Source organism: Thunnus albacares, chromosome 11, assembly GCF_914725855.1.
Source record: "Thunnus albacares chromosome 11, fThuAlb1.1, whole genome shotgun sequence".
Taxonomy (NCBI): Eukaryota; Metazoa; Chordata; class Actinopteri; order Scombriformes; family Scombridae; genus Thunnus; species Thunnus albacares.
Genome location: NC_058116.1, coordinates 1,728,293 through 1,747,266, shown reverse-complemented (window position 1 = coordinate 1,747,266; position 18,974 = coordinate 1,728,293). Strand labels below are relative to the sequence as shown.

Here is an 18,974-nt window from a genome sequence, read left to right as displayed (position 1 = left end):
GACAAGGTGTAAGTATAGTGAAACGGGTGGGCAAGGACCAGAGAAGTATAGGCGTTGGCTCCCCTCTTTTTACTTCCAGGGCAGCAACAGCGGAAGGGACGAGCTGGCTACGGAGCTGAGAGCGGACTGGAGAGGGCGGCTGGCAACGGACTGGAAAATGATCGGATTGTAAAAAGAGAGACTTAATTCTTTTTCCCCTTTAATTTATTGGACTTTTATCTTTTTATTTTTTTTTATCATTATATAAGGCCTTGGTTTTAGAGTATTAGTTTTAATTATTTTGAATTGTGCCTTTTTTTTAATTTATGAATAAATTATTCAAATTGAGTCTGTCTCTTGGGTAATTCCTACTGCTCACCCCTTCCCCGACCACATAATTTGGCGTTGTTGGCAGGATAACAGGATTCTTAGCAGTGGTTTTACCCAATAGGACTCTTTTACAGCAATTAAAAATGATGATGCCTATCTACCCTGGTGCACTTTGGGTGCCAAAATTTCAAGGACATGATGGTGATTTAAAATATGGGGAATGGATGGAGCATTTGCAAGGCCTTTTAGACACACAAAATTTGACTGAACCACAAAAGGTTAGGATTTTAATGGGGTCACCAACTAGGCTGGCAAAGAGGCAAATCAGTGTTTTAGAGGAGGACGAACGAGATAGAGCTGCTAAGATTTTTGCTGCTCTTGATAACCTGTATGTAAAGAAAGTCTCTGTGTCTGCATTGAGATCACAGTTTTTTGGATGTGTACAGAAGCCAGAGGAGCCAGTGCAATCTTATGTGCTGCGTTTGAAAGAACTGTATTGTAGGCTGCGGCAGCATGACCCAGAGGAAGCCCCCACTGATAGCCACCTGTGGGACCAATTCCTACTGGGCCTGGAGGAGGGCTCTCTATTCCAAACACTGAAGAGGTTTGTCCACCAAGACCCAGAAGTGACGTTCACTGCAGTACAACAGGAGGCCCTACTGCTGGACGAGGACCAGCATGGCCTACTGCTGAGGCCCAGGCAGTGGGGTCAGGCCATATTGATGAACAAAGGGCCACCGCAGCTCTCATTGGAGACTGCCCCTATGCAGAAGTATCAATAGGAGGTGTTGCACTCACAGGACTGTTAGATACAGGTTCTCAAGTAACTTTAATGCAACAGAGCTTATTGATAAGGCAATTTCCTGAGTACAGTGTTAATGATGTCCCATCATTTGTGAAGCAAATGCAGCCAGTAGCCTTAAGATCCCATGCATAGGCTATTCTCAACATTCAATAACCCCTGTATTCCATTAAACCTTTAAACGACATATTGTTGTGGCATGGTTCTTGCTAGTGAAATGTAGTTAACCTGTTAACTTAGGTTCAGGAGCAGAACCACGCCTCAACCACACCTCTAATCACCTGCCAAGCCTACTTATGCCGGGTCAACCCACCGTACCCTGTTTTTCTCAGATTTCTTGACCCATCCTCCCTTTCCCTTCCCTTCATCCTTCCATCTTCCGACCTCATCCCTACCCTCATCCCTCCATCCCCTCATTCCTTCATTCTCCTACCTCATCCCTACCCTCATCCCTTCATCCCCTCATCCCATCATCCTCCTACCTCATCTCTACCCTCATCCCTTCATCCCATCATCCTCCTACCTCATCCCTACCCTCATCCCTTCATCCCTTCCTTCCTATTCAATCCAGTGCATACCTCTCCCATGTCTCATTCTAGGCACTGTCTTGGGGCCAGTGATCAGCTCGGGTGGATATATATGCCTGAGATGGAACCCCCACACTGAGTCTCCCTCCACCCGGTCTTCAATACATTCTCCCAGACCAGCCTAACAAATGACATCTCCCTCTACCTCACCCACATCCATTCATCTATTCTCAACATTCAATAACTCCTGTATTCCATTAAACCTTAAAACAACATATTGTTGTGGCGTGGTTCTTGCTAGTGAATTGGCCTAGGTGTGCCACTAGAGCCATGTCATGTGCGTATTTAAAAAGAGTCATGCCCTCACTGCTGTATGAAATGCACTTTGTGTAGATGGAGAAGAGAATCGGAGATAAAACATGGGTTAAGTGTGGCCTGTGGTTCATTGGTCTGTGCACGTGCTTGAGTATTATCACATTGTCATGGACTCATGGTTTTTGGACTCTTTGTGTTTTTGTTCTCTTGGTTACACTTCTGTTGTCCAGTCTTTCTGGTGAGAGGCAGTGACAGAGGGAGGGTTGCAGGGAAAGTGATGAAGATGATGAAGGTGTGATGTGCAGATTGAATGAGGAGCGCTATCGCAGTCCAACAGGGACTGAAACGGGTGGGGAGAGAAAGTAGTTGTATGACTCAGAGTTCTGGTCAGAAAGCTGCCAGAGCTGCAGCTCTCTCATGATCTCTGATGATGGAGGTCCATGATGGAGCGGAGCTCTGCTTTCTACAACTCCTGAACACCTCCTGCAGGAGGCCAACGTCTTCTGGGTTCGAGGTTGTGCTTCGGATCATTCTGCTGTCCTCTCTCTCTCTGCTCATTGTGACTCCCAACCTGCTCGTCATCATCTCAGTCTCCCACTTCAGGCAGAGATACAATTATCTGCAGATCCTTTTTTTTTTAAAAAAAAACAAATTAATATAAGCAGATTTAAAAGAGCAATGGCATTTGAGTTACTTCTAAGTAATGTTGCACCTTGGAACACTAGAATAATATTCTGTCTTGCTGACAATGTTTTTGCAAAATAAATCTCACATGTCTGACTTTGACACGGGAGGCAGTGGTTCATGTCCTGTCTCCCCCCAATAATCAATGTGTGTCAACCTTAACCAAGTAGTTTTGATTGTCTACACTTAACCATGTGTTAACTATATATGTGGCAGATCAGAAAACAGTCTGTTTTTTTTTTTTTTAGGATAGTTGTTTGAGTTGTTTTATCATTTAGATATAAAGACTTGTTGGTGAAATGATGCATTTCTCTTTTCCTCCAGGCAGCTCCACACACCCACCAACCTCCTCCTTTTCTCTCTGGCTGTATCAGACTTTCTCGTGGGCCTCGTGGAGCAGTTCTCCAACAAACATTCTGCTGGTTTCTTGGTGATCTCATGTGTTCTCTATGTAATTATATGTCCTTCATCATTACCTCTTCCTCAGTAGGAGACATGGTGCTCATATCAGTTGACCGCTATGTGGCTATTTGTGACCCTCTGCATTACACCACCAGAATCACTGTGAGAAGAGTTAAACTGTGTTTGTCTGTGTTGGTTCTTTTCTGCCCTCTTCAGCATTGTCTTTACAAAGGATGAACTGACTCAACCAGGTAAGTATAATTCCTGTCAGGGAGAGTGTGTGTTTGTCATTGAATATATTTCAGGACTTGTTGACTTTGTTCTGACCTTTATTGTTCCAGTTACTATCATCATAATCCTGTATATGAGAGTGTTTGTAGTAGCTGTGTCTCAGGCTCGTGCAATGCGCTCTGCATTGCAGTTGTGACACTCCAGGTTTCACTGACTCTAACATCAAAGAAATCTGAGTTGAAAGCAGCCAGGATTCTTGGTATTCTTGTAGTTGTGTTTCTGATATGTTTCTGCCCATATTATTCTGTGTCTTTTGCATGGGTCAACACTTCATTCACTAATCCATCTGCATTCTTTTTGGGTATTCTGTATTATTTGAACTCCTGCCTGAACCCTGTGATATATGCCTTGTTCTAACCCTGGTTTAGAAAAGCTATTAAAACACATTGTGACTCCTCAGATACTGCAGCCTGGCTCCTGTCCTGTCCTACATACTGTAGAGAGGATGTGGAGTGACTGAGATGAGATCTGCTCTACAAAGACTTTTACTGAATTCAAAAAATTGTGAAAATCCTTTCTTTTCCTTCTGTACATATGAACAATACATGAGAAAAGACTATGCATTACTCTAGTTATTGACAGGTTGCAGGTTATTCAAATATAAAACACTGTTGAAGAATGAAAGGCACAGTCTAGGTGTGGCATCACACACTATCATAGGTAGAAGCCAGAGACTGTTATTCCTGTAAATAATAAATAGTAAATATAACGTGCTGTAGACACAAATGTAAACAATTAAAATGTAAAATAAGTTAAAATAAAAGTCAAGAGAACTCATCTCTGATTGTACTAACTTTACTGGTGACTGTAGAATTCTTCCTTCTCTTTGTTTTTTATGCACTGAGGAGGATTATTCAGTATTCAGCAGTATTATCTGCACATTTAAACTGTCAGTGATTCATGAACACACGTTAGAGCCCAAATTTATAGTTGTAGTTTCTCATGAATTTGTTCTCATGGTGCTTGTGATGTGATTGGGAGAACTGATCCTTGTTTTGTTTCGCCTGCTAACTTGCCAGGAGATGGAGCCATTGATTTATTTTATCCATGACAGAAATTGAGTAAAGCAGTTGAGAAACCATGGTCCATCAAGGATGAGTTCATAAGAAACGTCTAGTCACATCTCAAGTTACTCTGAATTTTTCTCATATTTCACTGAGGTAATGCTGTTCAGAGATTTCTTTTACTTTGACATTAAAGAGGCGACGAATAGTAGTGGATTTAGAGGTTAGAGGTGGGTTTAGAGGTTTTGGCAGGGTGGCATGGGAGGGGGAGGGGAGAAAACATACCACAAGGTTCATACCACAAGTGATCTCTTCTCTCTGTGAGTTTGTCAGCCTCTGTCTCTCCTGCCTCTCACTCTGCTCTCCTCCATCTCTTCCTCCTGCCCAATCTGCAGTGTTTTTTGCTCGAGCCAGTGATAAAGTCTCTTTTGCCTTTTAACTTTCTATCAGTCCAATCCAGCTGCACTGACCTATAGTAGTCGAGATGTGAAAGGATGTCTTTGTTCAAATATGTGTTTAGAAGCACGTTTCATATAGTAAACTACAATCAAACAAATAATCGACAGTACATGATATTTAGATCATGGTAAAAAATATCTCCAATCTAACAGTTAATGATTCAGCTTGTTTGTGTGCAGATTCATGTGCTCACATTAACAGATGAGTAGAGGAAGAACAGTTTAAAATATATTTATATATTTGATATATAATCACATGATTATAATAGATCCTCTGTCACAGCAGTTTTAAAGCTGAAGTCAGCATCAGACCTTCACTAAATCCTTATGAATAAACAGTCAAGCTCCTCTTTCCCTTGACGTTATAGTCAAAAATAATGTAACAGTTTGTTTAACACTGCAATGACATACCTGCAGCTCTTTGTTATTAATTGGATCATGATCCCATTGCCTCCTGCCCTCTAGATCGCCCCTGCAACAAATGCTTTTTCCAAAATGCCAGCTGCTGTGGTTTCACCCATGTTGTTCTTCAACAACCTTCTCTGCCACTAGAGGTCACAGTTTACCTCTCTGCACAGTGCACATATGGTACATACCACACTTTAAATATCCACTCATTTTTGGGACAGGGTGTCCCCTGTCTGAATGTGTCATCTGGACTTTTAAGCACACAAGCCACTCTGCATTACATTTACCACAAGTCTGGACAAGCTGGAAGTAGCTCCATGTTTGTCAACTGACAGAATTCACTGTGTAGACACGTTTCATCAGGTTTTTTGGCCTGAGGCAAATAGAAGTAGATATAATGAAAGGACGGGATTCTATAACTTTTTGACATTAAAGGAATAAACCAGGCACTTTGTCTGTCTGCTGAAACACGATAACCAATAGTGTTGTGGTTTGTTGTCCTTGAACTCGAACTGTTTGAGCTAAGGGTTGCTGGATTTCTAATTCTTCTACTGTGCAGAAAATAGAATGAGGTCTGTTGTTCACAATGCATTTATTTGTTTATCTTGTCATATTGTTAATGTCCATCTATCTTCTTAATGTGTATGCATAAATTAATTATTTTGTATTCATTTTAATTTTATCGAAAATAAAATGAAGACATTTTTGAAATATGCATTATAAAACCTTTAGTGGAGTTAACTTCCAGGTTTATCTACAAAAATATGTAATGGCAGGATTTATGTTTAAAACAAAAATCTTGCAACACAATGTTTTTTTGTAGAATATCTAAATATATTATGGCTTTGTACAACAATCTTCTCAGTTTGAGTCTGATCCATGACCACTGAGCAGTGACCACACTGTCCAGTTGCAACCAAATCTATGACACATGCAAATACAAAGTCATACCCTAGACTGTATACAAAGATGGACCTCGTGTCTCTACTTCCTACCATTATGCAAAAGTGAAGCCAAAATATTGCGTTTTCAGGAGCTGCCATCTTGCTTGTGTGATGTCATTTGCAACCAGAGTCTGTGCAGTAGAGTCAGGGGGGTGGGATGACGCCCCCTTCACTTGACTGACAGCTGTCCCGCCACTGAGAGCCAAGTGAACTCAGGAGAAAAATGAGCACTGGAACATACATCAGCATAAGAGCTACCTAAAATGAAACTCTTTGGAAATCTTTGGTAAAACATATTGGCCCATGTCCCATCATGGAGGGGGCGAGATTTGTAACCTCTACTGCAACCAGTACTGCAATCGAGATATTTTGGCTTCACTTTTGGGGAGCTGTCATGTCGTCCATCTTTATATACAGTCTATGGTATCTATGGTAACATTCAGTGAGGCGATTTCAGCTTTGAAATTGTGTGTTCAACTGATCTTCTGGAGTTAGACTTTGTTTTCTTTGTTGTGGGTTTAAAGCTCTGAATTCTTTCCTCTTAATGTAGAATCTCTAGATTGTCCTTATTGACGCCTGCAGGAGCACAAAACTCCTTTATCTTCTGTCCCAATAACATGAGAATTTCCTTGACCTTGAGAAACCAAGCGACAGAAGTTTTTAGCTCCAGCCAAGATGAAAAGTAATAGATTAGGCTGTTGGTGGTATTTTCCAAATCCTTGACAGTAGTGTTCACTGGCAAGTCCCTTTGAACCTCATGGAGTTATTATTATAACAAAGGTTCAGGAACTAATTTTCAGTGACATTGACTGACTGGATCAACTGCTTTGCCACAGTGTACAATTTTCATTGCAACTGCTTCATATCGATTCATTGCTTCAGGGAGCCTGGTTTTCCTCATCATTAGTTGATATGTAAGAAAGCCACAGAGCTCCCTCCTTTCTAACTCCCTCCATTTTGTATTTGTTTTCATTTTTGTCTCATTCCTGTGTCTGCAGGCTGCACAATCGCCCCCTGCACATACATCCCCCTCATCCCGACATCCTTTCCTCTTCCCTTCCAAGAGCTGCAAGTACCTCGTCACTTTCAGCTCCACTCGCCCCCGCAGCTTTCTTCCCATAGCCACTACTGGTCCTGCTGTTACCTCAGCCACAGTCGCACCGAGCTACAGTGCTCCCTCTATTGGACCCACTCCATTTCCTCCTGTTCTATCCCTGTCCCCCTCCCTTCATCCAGCCCTTTATGAACCTCCCAGCTCTCATTCTACCCCCTCATCCTCCGACGCCCCAAACCCATGACATCCTGCCATTCTCAGACGCAGCAGTAAGTGGTCGGTCTAAGCCCTTTCTCTCCCATTCGTCTCAGTTCTCACGGCCCTCCCCCCCAAACCCTATTTTTCTTCTCTCTCCCCTCTCAATGGGTGTCACGGTGGCTCACAGTGATTAGCACTTATGCCTCACAGCAAGAAGGTCCTGGGTTCGAACACTGGCCATCCCAGGTCCTTTCTGTGTGGAGTTTGCATGTTCTTCCCGTGTTTGCGTGGGTTTCCGCCGGGTACTCAGGTTTCCTCCCACCATCAAAGAGATGCTCATTAGGGTTAATACTTCTGCATAAGTGATTCTTCTTGTCCTATTCCAGGAACCACAGGGGGATGACAAAGCAGAAAGCTCATCGAGACATGTCCCCCACCCTGAGTCTCGACCCCCGGGTTCCTAGACGCTCCAGCCTCTTTGTGATTTCATTTGGTCCCTGGTCATCCCCACACCATCGACCCCCTTCATCCCTCTCCTCGACCACATCATCCCACCGTACACGACCAAGACCACCCTTCAGCTCCCATTCATCCCCCGGCAATCGACCCCCTTCATCCCTCTCCTCGACCCCCATCCAACCGACCGTACACCATCCTCATCCAATCCTGAACCCTCTCGACGATCCAAATAAAACTACTTTTTATACCATTCAAATGGGATGGTCTTTGTGAATTGGTAGAGAAACCCATTTATCCATCTGTTTTTCAGGAAATCCTCAGGAAATTCTCCCTAGAACTCACATATCTCCACTGATCAACATCTCGCTCTGATGACAGAGAAGCAGTTGTGTTTGCAATTGATGTGGCATCATCTGGTTTCATTACAGATACATTTTAGGACTGTTGCGCTGTCAGTCCAGAAAACTCACTTCTCCAGCTTAAGTTGCAACTCCTTCTGAAGCATTCTATCAACTCGAACAGCAAGAATTGCATCTGTGAGTTCCAGTTGAGAAATTGTATTCTGCTCAAGTAGAGCAACTCTGGCTTTTCCCCAGAGAAATACAACGTGTACTTTATTATCTCTTTCCAATCTCAAGTAAGACAAGGTTCCACATCCAACTTGACTTGCATTGGAAAAGTGGTGAAGCTGTGCTGTAACAGGTTCTCCAAAGTCTCTGGGTTTAATTTGGCGATCTACTTTGAACTTAGCAACCTTTGTGGGGTCCTCCAGCCAATCAGTCCATTGCTTAGAGAAGTAAAGGAGAATAGCTTCATCTCCACCCCAAGTTTCTCTTAAAAGGCTCCTGCAGCAACAGCTTGAATGGACATACTGAATGGGTCTTCCCTAACAGTCATACAGTGAGCTGACCACTGAAACAATGCCTTTTCTGGTCTCTGGCTGTTCTTGTGCTGAGATCCTGAACTTCAACTTGTCAGTTTCAATGCACCACTGTAGTCCTAGTGCTCACTCCATTGGAAGTTGGTCTGTATCCAAATCCAGTTCCATCATTTCCTTTCCTCTGCTGTCCTCGGCGATTGACATCAGTACTGTGCAGCTCTTGCTGATCTACACTGAAAGACTGAATCCTCCTTTATAATACTCCTTTATAATAGAGAGCAGTCAAATCCTTGATCATTTACACTGCTTCCTCCTCTGAAGCCATGGATTTAAGGCAGTCATCCTCATGAAAGTTATGTTAAACTGACCACTATAATGCCCAACACTTCAAGTGTTTGACATTACACTCTGCAGTATATCCCAAAGCATAATTTGGACAACTTGGTGATAACACAGTTCCAAACAGAGGCACTTTCATACAATATTCCAAAGGACACTGTGCAGTGTCACAATGAGGCCATCAGAGGAAGCGGAGACAGTTGACTGAGACACAAACTTGATGAAATATGGCTTAGATATCAGCTAGTACTGGAGGCACTGCTCTGCAACAGAGTGATTGTTTGGCAAGATGAGATTTTCCTGTCTGAAAGGTAAGTCAATACAGTAATGTTCTCCAGTTAATTCTGTTGTGCTTCTCATGACATTCATGACATTGATTATTTCTCATTAAAGGCATGGTTATATTGTTTAACCAGCACAGGGCAGCCTCACTCCTGCTATCACTTCCACTACAAAGTGGACCAGTAAAGGTGCAGTGTGTAGGATTCAGTGGCATCTAGAAGTGAGGTTGCAGATTGCAACCAGCTGAATACCCCTCCCCTCACCCTCCCCTTCCAAGCATGTGTAAGAACCTACAGTGGCTGAAAAACTGACGAAAAATATGAAAGGCCCTCTCTAGAGCTAGTGTTTGGTTTGTCCATTCTGGGCTTCTGTAGAAACATGGCAGTGCAACATGGCGGGCTCCATGGCAGATGACCCGCTCTCTGTGTAGATATGAAGAGCTCATTCTAAGGTAATGAAAACACAACGATTGTCATTTTCAGGTGATTTCACACTAATTTAAACATATTTATTAATATTATATTCAATTTCTGCCAAGGCCGTTCCGTTAGATGCCACTAAATTCTATACATTGCACCTTTAATGACCCAACTGGCCCTGGTTCTGACTGCATAGGGTCCTGCATCCTGGCTGTTTATTAGCTCCCAAGGCTCCACCACTTTTGGGGTATCAGTTCCAATGAATAAATTAACATCCACATCAATGTCATGGAGCTTAACATCCTTCTGGACTTGTTGGAACACCCATTTTCTAGTCAGGAAATTACATTTTAGCTGAACAACTTTCTGATCCCATTCTCTCAGAAGAGAAAACATAGGTACAGCAAAACAAACAACCTTACCTCAGACATGCTAAAGGGAAAATGCAAAGACAACTGTGGTGGCAGTTCCCAAAACTTGTACTGTGTAATGACTTGCTCTGCTGAAAATCCCACACTGTACCAGGGAAGCCAGTGGTGTTTCAAGTGCTGATTCCCAAAACACTCATCACAACGACAATGAACATTTTACACGGTAACCCCTGTTCTGGTCATTACAGTGCTGATCACACATTCAAGAAGGCTCTAGCTATGTGCTACTGGCCTAGCATGAGGTCTGACATTGACAATTTTTGTGATTAGTCTTACAGAAAACCTGTACTACAACACAGAGCTCCCTTACAATCCATACAGGCAGAAAGACCATTCCAGTTTTTGTACACAGATATTATTGAGCTGCCTCTCACTTCACAGAGAAAACAAGACATACGTATGTGTTTGTAGTGCAAGGCCACTTTACATAGTATGTCAGTGCATTACCTATGCTAGATCAGATCAGCGACTATTGTAGCACAACTGCTGTGTGAGCGTTACATTCCTGAACATGGAGCTCCAGAGGAACTGTTTTCAGATGAGGAATGACAGTATGAATCAAAAATCATCCAGACAATATGTCAGAGACTGAACATCAAAAAGGACCTCACCATACCATCCCAGTGGTAATGGGATGATTGATTTAACAGGAATCTAAAAGAACAGTTGGATAAACTCATTCATCAAAATGGTGGTGAATGGGATCACTATCTGCCAGCAGTGGTTCTTTCATTTAACTCCACCTCAGACTCTAGCACTGGATACTCACCTTATTTTCCTGCTCATGGCAGAGGGCCTTGTTTGCCTGCTACTGTGACTCTGTTTAATTTTTATTGCTCATACTGATTCACTTTTCTGTCATTAGGTTTCCACATTAACGTTTTAAAGCTCGAAAAGAAAAGTCTGGCCCATCATCTCTTTTCTTTTTATGACTGATGGATATCTCATGTCTACGTTCTGGTTTATTCATAACTAAGGCAAGTGCTTAAAGGTCCAATTTGCCAATTTTCAACCTTATTTTGAATATCTGAATAAGGAATAGGGCGTAAAATTAAATAAATAAATAAATCAGCTTTCTTGGTCAATACAGTACACTAAGAGCTTAAGTCAAGTCAGTCTTGTTCATATGATGCCAAACACAACTACAGTTGTCTCATGACACATGACGTGGGTCAAGACCATACTCTTTAAGTTAGAGACCCAAAAAGCATGGTCTAAGCTTTCTGCAGTACTCAGGCCACTTCTTCAGGATAGGTGCTGCTACTTCCATTGCTTTTCAGGGACTCTCATCCTCTTCTCTCCAGAAAAAAAAGGGCCGTCGATCATCTTCAGCATATTATACAGGCATTCTACCTGACTCGGTCATCATCTCCTCCACGCAAAAGTCCCTTAAACCCTAAGACTCAAGGGAATCTCTGACTGGACAGTTGCCTGGCTTCGTCATGCCCTCAAGGAGAAAAATGTCCCCTCCACAGCCTACAAAAGCCGTGCTTTTCCTGCTCCACACAGCCTCCAGCCCCATCACCGCTCCAGCCGGCTTCTTGCTTCCGGGTTCCCTGCCCAGTGTCTCTTGCATGCAGCACGCCTATAGCATCACGCCACCCATTGGAGTGAAGCAGCAGACTGCTTCAGCATTCGCTGAGGGCCAGGTCGTGTTTCTCCATGTCCCGGCTGCACCTTCATACCACAGGCTTCTTAAGTCTTCAACGGTCTCAAGCCTTTAGCACAGGCTACTACAGTCTTGACGGCTCAACCCTTTATCACAGGCTTTATGCTTCTCTTCTCGCTTCTGATGGCCATTGTACTCCATCTAGGTGCATCATGCCTGTCGTCACTTACGTGACAGTATTCTTCCTGTGGTGGTGCCCATGTCAAGCACAGTGGCCCTCACAACCCCACCATGTCATGGTTCATGACATCGCTATATTCCAAATTGCCAAATACTATAAGCACCCCCAAATTAGCCCCGAAGAACCATCCAGATGGCCAGATCATCCATTTTCCTGTACGCGGTTGTCCCACAGTTTTCACCAAGTCCTTGCACTTGACCCCTTCCCCCCTTTTTCTCCCTTCCCTCAACCGCCATTCATCCCACCCCTCGTCCCTCCTTCATCCTGCCACCATGCGCTGCTTACAATCACGCCAATACATCAAACACCCGTAAACATTAAACACCCTAAAATATGTGCCGACAGACCAATCCAACCACCAGTTCTTCCGCTTTCCCATTCTTGGTTCACCTGCGGTTTCCACCCAATCTTTAACCCTCCTTCATCCCTCCCCTGATCCCTCCTTCATCCCACCACCAAGCATGGTTACAGTCATGCCAATATGTCAAACACTCATAAACATTAACTGCCCTGAACTATGCTCCAACGGACCATTCTGATCGCCAATTTGTCCACTTTCTAATTCTTGGTTCCACTTGCCATTCTGTCCTCGATCCTCCTTCATGCCAACCCTCGCCCCTCCTTCATCCCTCCGTAACCGACCTTCATCCAGCCCTTTATGGCCCTACCAGCTTTCGACCCACCCCCAACTGCTTTCTGAGACAACCGCATTGCCTGATCTCACGACATACAACTGCAGTCCGACACAACACCTCCTTCTGTTTTCAGGGTTACATCAGCCATAGGTGGTTCACCTCCAATCAGCCACCTCAACTGTCCCCACCCTCCCTTCTCTGCTCTCAGCGAACCATTCCACGTCATCATCGAAGCCCTTCTTTGGGGGCATGAGAGGTCTTAGTCATCCTCGTTCATACAACTATATTGTCGTTGACCATAATAAACAAAAAATCCTTGGGTACCGTATCCAGCCTTGCCTCACACTTCAGCATGTTATCCAAAGGTCAGTAAGGCCGAACTCCGTCTTAGGCCAAAACGTTTACCCCTGACTTCAGACGTCCTGGCCCGATACATCGGAATTCTCTGCACAAGCTACCTGTCTCCCTACATTGACAAAATCTTAGAACCTATGTTCCTACGGGCATTCTCCGGCTTTCTGGGCTGCTCAGAATTCACTGCCTCTTCCCTCAACTACAATCCATTTTGACATGCAATAACATCTGATATTTCCATTCATTCTTCTGAGACAAAGACGCCACTCCCGACACTCTCATAATTAACCTTAAGCAAAGCAAACTGACCAGCCTTGCCTCTCTCACCCCACATTTCTCTTTGCTTAAACCTGTAACTGAGCCTTCAGAGCCCATTCAAACCTACATAAACCAAAGACTAGCCCACCATGATTCTCCACAAGACCCACTCTTTACCACCAAATCAGGCAGAGTCATTACACATTCCTGGTTACAAGTCAGCGATTTCTCCAGAACCATACTCTGGCAACTTATTCCATATCTGAGCCACTTCAACCGCTTCCAGACAAGGAATCTCAGATCACCCAGAGAGAAGAAAATTCTAGACTGCTGGTCTTTCCCCACTTACCTAATCTACACCAACCACAACCCAGACAACATTAGAAACTTCCATGAACGCCTCTCCACATGAAGTTCTTTTGGGGGCTCTATCCATCCAATGGACTGACGAGACAGCTCCCCCACTCAGAGTCTTGACCTTCCCCCTTGTTCCCTCCCACCATCAGTCGTCATCATCTCATCAAACAAAATACCATACATCCGTCATTGACCCTCCCCCCTCCCTTCATCCCTCATCCCCTCAACCCTCCATCTCACATTCTTCAACCCTCATCCCTCAACCCTCACCCTTTCCTCCCCTCATTACTTGATCCCTCTATCCCTAATCCCTTCATCAGGTTCTCCAACCCCATCTATCACTCAACATCTCAGCTCTCTTTCATTATCTCAATTAAACTATCGAAATCTATATTATTGTTGTTGGCATGGTCATGGTTAGTGAAATTACAGATATGGACTGTTTTCTCCTGATATGAACTGATATGCACATTTATTGGGACACTAAATCTTTTGCAATTCATTTTTCAGATGGACATTGTTTGCATCACACACACAAAAACTTCATATGTTAAATGTGGCTGATATCATCTTTCATGGGTTTATAGTTGTGATTATAAAGGATGTTGCTGTGTTTCTGTAATGTCATAAGACTATGATTTCAGTCATTTTAGGCCATATAAGCATATTTGTTTTTACCCCCTGCTCATATGCCTAGTATACTGTTTTTCTGTTTCCCATGTACCTTGCTATGACAGTGCAGTTATTTTGTCTTTCACATTGGAGATGAGATTTTTTTTTCATAAATTTCAAAATGAGGACATTTCATCTGAAGAGAGAGAAGAATGTAACATGAAATTTATTTTTGTGAAGAACTGTTTGAAGATTATCTTATTTTGGTATTGGCTGGGTGTTTACATGATTTAATTAATAGTTCAAGATTTGATGAATAGATTCTTTATATTTTTATGTAAATTAGGAATTATACTATACTATGCAACTTGTCTGTATCGTTTAGGATAGTTCAGATTGGGCGGAGTGATACGCTGCACAGTGAAGTGATGTATCAAGTCTGAGGGGTTCTACTGTTTTGAATGGATGGAAAAGTACACACGTTACTCTCTGAAGAAGTTGTCGCCTTGCTGTTTTCCTTGCCGACCTGAAATAGATTTAATCAAGTTAACGTTAACAATACACCAACATTACAGTATTGTTGAGTTATTGAGTTTTGTGTTGAGAAATGTTAAAGATATTAAAATCGACAGTGAGGAAAATACTCATACGTAGCGCATCCAGTCCACCCATCAGACTGGTAAAATTAGAATAAAACAAAAACAAGGATAAAATCTTATGATTAAATGTTGAGTGATGAAGCGGTTATAGTTAAAGATGAATGACAAATGAGAAAAACAATACAGCCCCTGTGCTCCTGAGTCCTGACTGACAGAAAAAAAATATGCTACAGGCATGAAACCTACCTCCAATTGAAATACATTAGTTTGAAAGTTGTGCTGTCACAAAAAAATGGAACAATCGTGTCCATGCACACAAATTTCATGACTATTTCACGAATTGGAGACAGGAAAGGAGAGGAGGATATCCAAATATGATTGCATAGACTATTAACCATGTAATGCATATTTATTTATTTCAGTTTCCTGCCAAAGGAACTAACTAGCCTACCTGACAATGCTATTTTACGCCAGGCTAACTCACTTGTTGTTAAGCTTAATGGTGGGTTGTTGCCTTAATTAAGTTGGCTGTATTGAGATGTTTTAATAGTGTTTTAATTTCACAACAGTGACAAACACCAGGGCTTAGGGCAAACACTGTTGTTACCTGGCTGTCACCAGTGACGGCAGATCAGGGAGACATGGATCATGCTGCTCCAAAGGGTGCTCTCATGCGTTAACTGTGGAGGCTGTGACAGGGGAAGTCATAGACGGAGGGGCAGGGGCTTGTGCTTTCTTGCAGAATTAGAACTCAGATGTCCAGCATTACAATGCGCTTTTGATTGAGAATTGATACTATGGGTCAAATTAAAATATAAAACTAGAAAGAGAAATAGAAAAAAACTGTCTTGCAACAAAGGCACTTAATTAGTCAGAGGCCAAAAGGGCAGGTGTTTGAGCACCACCTGCATTTTATCTGTGCACGTGCTTGAGTATTATCACATTGTCATGGACTCATGGTTTTTGGACTCTTTGTGTTTTTGTTCTCTTGGTTACACTTATGTTGTCCAGTCCTTTTGGTGAGAGAGAGCCACTGAGAGAGGGAGGGTTGCAGGCAAAGTGATGAGGATGATGAAGGTGTGATGTGCAGAGTGAGAGAGGAGGGACATCAAGATCAAAACAGGGGTGTCTGCAGAGGGGTCCATGAAGACCCTTGAGGATATGGGTGGACAACAAAATTTACATCTCACAGACCAGCGTGGACCCTCGTCGCCACCATTTCATGCAGAATTCATGCAGGAAGCATGAATTGGCCTTTAGTGTCAGGTCTGCAACTATGCCATCTGTGGATTTAAAGAAAGTCATTCCCTCACTGCTGCATGAGATGTACTTTGCATAGATGAATAAGAAAATAAATAAATAAAACACGGTTTAAGTGACATAAGGGCAGAGGTGGGAAAAATGAAGATGATGAAGGTGTGTTGTGTAGATTGAGGGAGGAGCGATATCGCAGTCCAACAGGGACTAAGACGGTTGGGGAAAGAGAATGTGAAGAGAAAGTGGTTGTATGACTCAGAGTTCTAGTCAGAAAGCTGCCAGAGCTGCAGCTCTCTCATGATCTCTGATGATGGAGGTCCAGGAAGGAGCGGAGCTCTGCTTTCCACAACTCCTCAACACCTCCTGCAGAAGGTCAACATCTTCTGGATCTGAAGTTGTGTTTCGGATCATTCTGCTGTCCTCCTTCTCTCTGCTCATTGTGGCTCTCAACCTGCTCGTCATCATCTCGGTCTCCCACTTCAGGCAGAGATACAACTATCTGCAGATCCTACATTTTTAAAACATATTGATATAAACAGATTTAAAAGAGGAATTGTGTTTGAGCTACTACTAAGTAATGTTGCACCTTAGAACATTAGACTAATGTTCTGTCTTGCTGAAAATGTTTTTGCAAAATAAATCTCAAATGTCTGACTTTGACACTGGAGACAATGGTTCATGTCCTGTCTCCCCCCAATAATCAATGTATGTCAACCTTAACCAAGTAGTTTTGATTGTCTACACTTAACCATGTGTTAACTTTAGATGAGGCAGATCAGAGAATGCTGATAGTTTTTTTGGAATACTTGTTTGAGTTGTTTTATCATTTAGATATAAGGACTCAGTTTAATGATGCATTTCTCTTTTCCTCCAGGCAGCTCCACACACCCACCAACCTCCTGCTCCTCTCTCTGGCTGTATCAGACATTCTCGTGGGCCTTGTGGTGATGCCCGGAATAGTTTTCCGGCGAACATCCTGCTGGTTTCTTGGTGATCTCATGTGTTCTCTGTTTAATTATGTGGCCTTCATCATTACCTCTTCCTCAGTAGGAGACATGGTGCTCATATCAGTTGACCGCTATGTGGCTATTTGTGACCCTCTGCATTACACCACCAGAATCACTGTTAGAAGAGTTAAACTCTGTGTTTGTCTGTGTTGGCTCTTTTCTGCCATCTTCAGCATTGTCTTTACAAAGGATGAACTGACTCAACCAGGTAAGTATAATTCCTGTCACGGAGAGTGTGTGTTTGTCATTGAATATGTTTCAGGACTTGTTGATCTTGTTCTGACCTTTGTTGTTCCAGTTACTCTCATCATAATCTTGTATATGAGAGTGTTTGTAGTGGCTGTGTCTCAGGCTCGTGCAATGCGCTCTCACGTTGCAGCTGTGACACTCCAGGTTTCACTGACTCTAACATCAAACAAATCTGAGTTGAAAGCAGCCAAGACTCTTGGTATTCTTGTAGTTGTGTTTCTAATATGTTTCTGTCCATATTATTGTATTTCTCTTGCAGGGGGCGACACTTCATTCACTAATCCATCTGAATTCTTTTTGGGTGTTCTGTATTATTTTAACTCCTGCTTGAACCCTGTGATATATGCCTTGTTCTACCCCTGGTTCAGAAAAGCTATTAAACTCATTGTGACTCTTCAGATACTGCAGCCTGACTCCTGTGATGCCAACATACTGTAGAAAGGATGTGGAGTGACTGAGATGAGATCTGCTCTACAAAGACTTTTACTGAATTGAAAAATTTGTGAAAATCCTTTCTTCTCTTTCTGTACATATGAACAATACATGAGAAAAGTGTGCATTACTCTAGTTATTGTCAGTTTAACATAGGAATTACAACCTATTGCATATTTAGGATAAAATAATTATTATGACAAGTTATCACAAAATAATGATTATGTTCTCCACTGTTTCATTATATTAGTGGTTGTATGTTTTTTCTCTCTCCTGCTGTTTTCATTTTAGACAGACAGAAGAAATCCCCCTCCTTGGAGGGCTGGTGTTACAGTTAGAGACCAACCACAAAAATGAGCAGCTTTAGAAATAGAAAACTAAACAATGGAATTATAATTTTTTATCCCTGTATCCCATAAATATGACAGGCGAGGTGGGTCTATCAAAATACGGGGAAAAATGGAGCAGTGTCCATGAACAAAACAACAACAACAGTTGTTTAAATACATCTGTAAACTCAAATCAATCAATCACAACCCTTTGGGTATCAGATTTTAGAATTATAACCTACATGCTGGAAACTGACCCAGTTCAAACATGCAGAAACCTAAATAATCAGCTCATTTCTTGCTATTGCATCTTATGTGATCACAGATGCTGTTTTGGCCTCATAGAGTATTCAGGCCACAGATCAGAGAACAGTCATGAAGATACATTTAGTATTACAGATTAAAGCTTTCTTGTTGAAACTAACAAAATATCTCAACCTTTGAGACATTATAACTGACACATCAGCAGTACTGTCCAGAGTTTGAACTGCTTTGTCAGAATGCTTTTTCATAGAAAAAATAAATATGATAATACAAGTAAAGAATCATTTGCATCCAAGAAAAGAGGAAGAGAGAAAAAAAGGTGCAGCAGCAGCTGGTCCCAGAGGAGAAGTTTTCAGATAAAGTAAAAGTAAGCAAGCAATTTCACAGATACTGTAAAATTACAAGTGAACATCCTGCATTCAAAGATTTACTTTGATAAATTACAGGAGTAATTGAACCATATGCTGAATTTCACCTCTAAAAATGTTATAATATTACATTACTGGATTATTCTGAATTGGATGAGTTTATTTTACGACTTCTAATCCTGTTGTATTGTTTATTC

The 18,974-nt window shown here is 42.3% G+C and overlaps 1 protein-coding gene and 1 pseudogene across 1 annotated transcript; both read left to right on the top strand.

Moving 5' to 3' along the window:
* The first annotated feature begins 599 nt into the window (after positions 1–599).
* Positions 600–3,687, top strand: LOC122992291 (annotated as a pseudogene).
* A 12,615-nt stretch (positions 3,688–16,302) lies between these two features.
* On the top strand, positions 16,303–17,825 carry LOC122992523 (trace amine-associated receptor 13c-like). The gene is made up of 2 exons (XM_044366350.1): positions 16,303–16,611; positions 17,003–17,825. The coding sequence occupies exons 1-2, from the start codon at positions 16,436–16,438 to the stop codon at positions 17,820–17,822; spliced, it is 996 nt and encodes a 331-aa protein (XP_044222285.1). The 5' UTR covers positions 16,303–16,435; the 3' UTR covers positions 17,823–17,825.
* Positions 17,826–18,974: the final 1,149 nt, after the last annotated feature.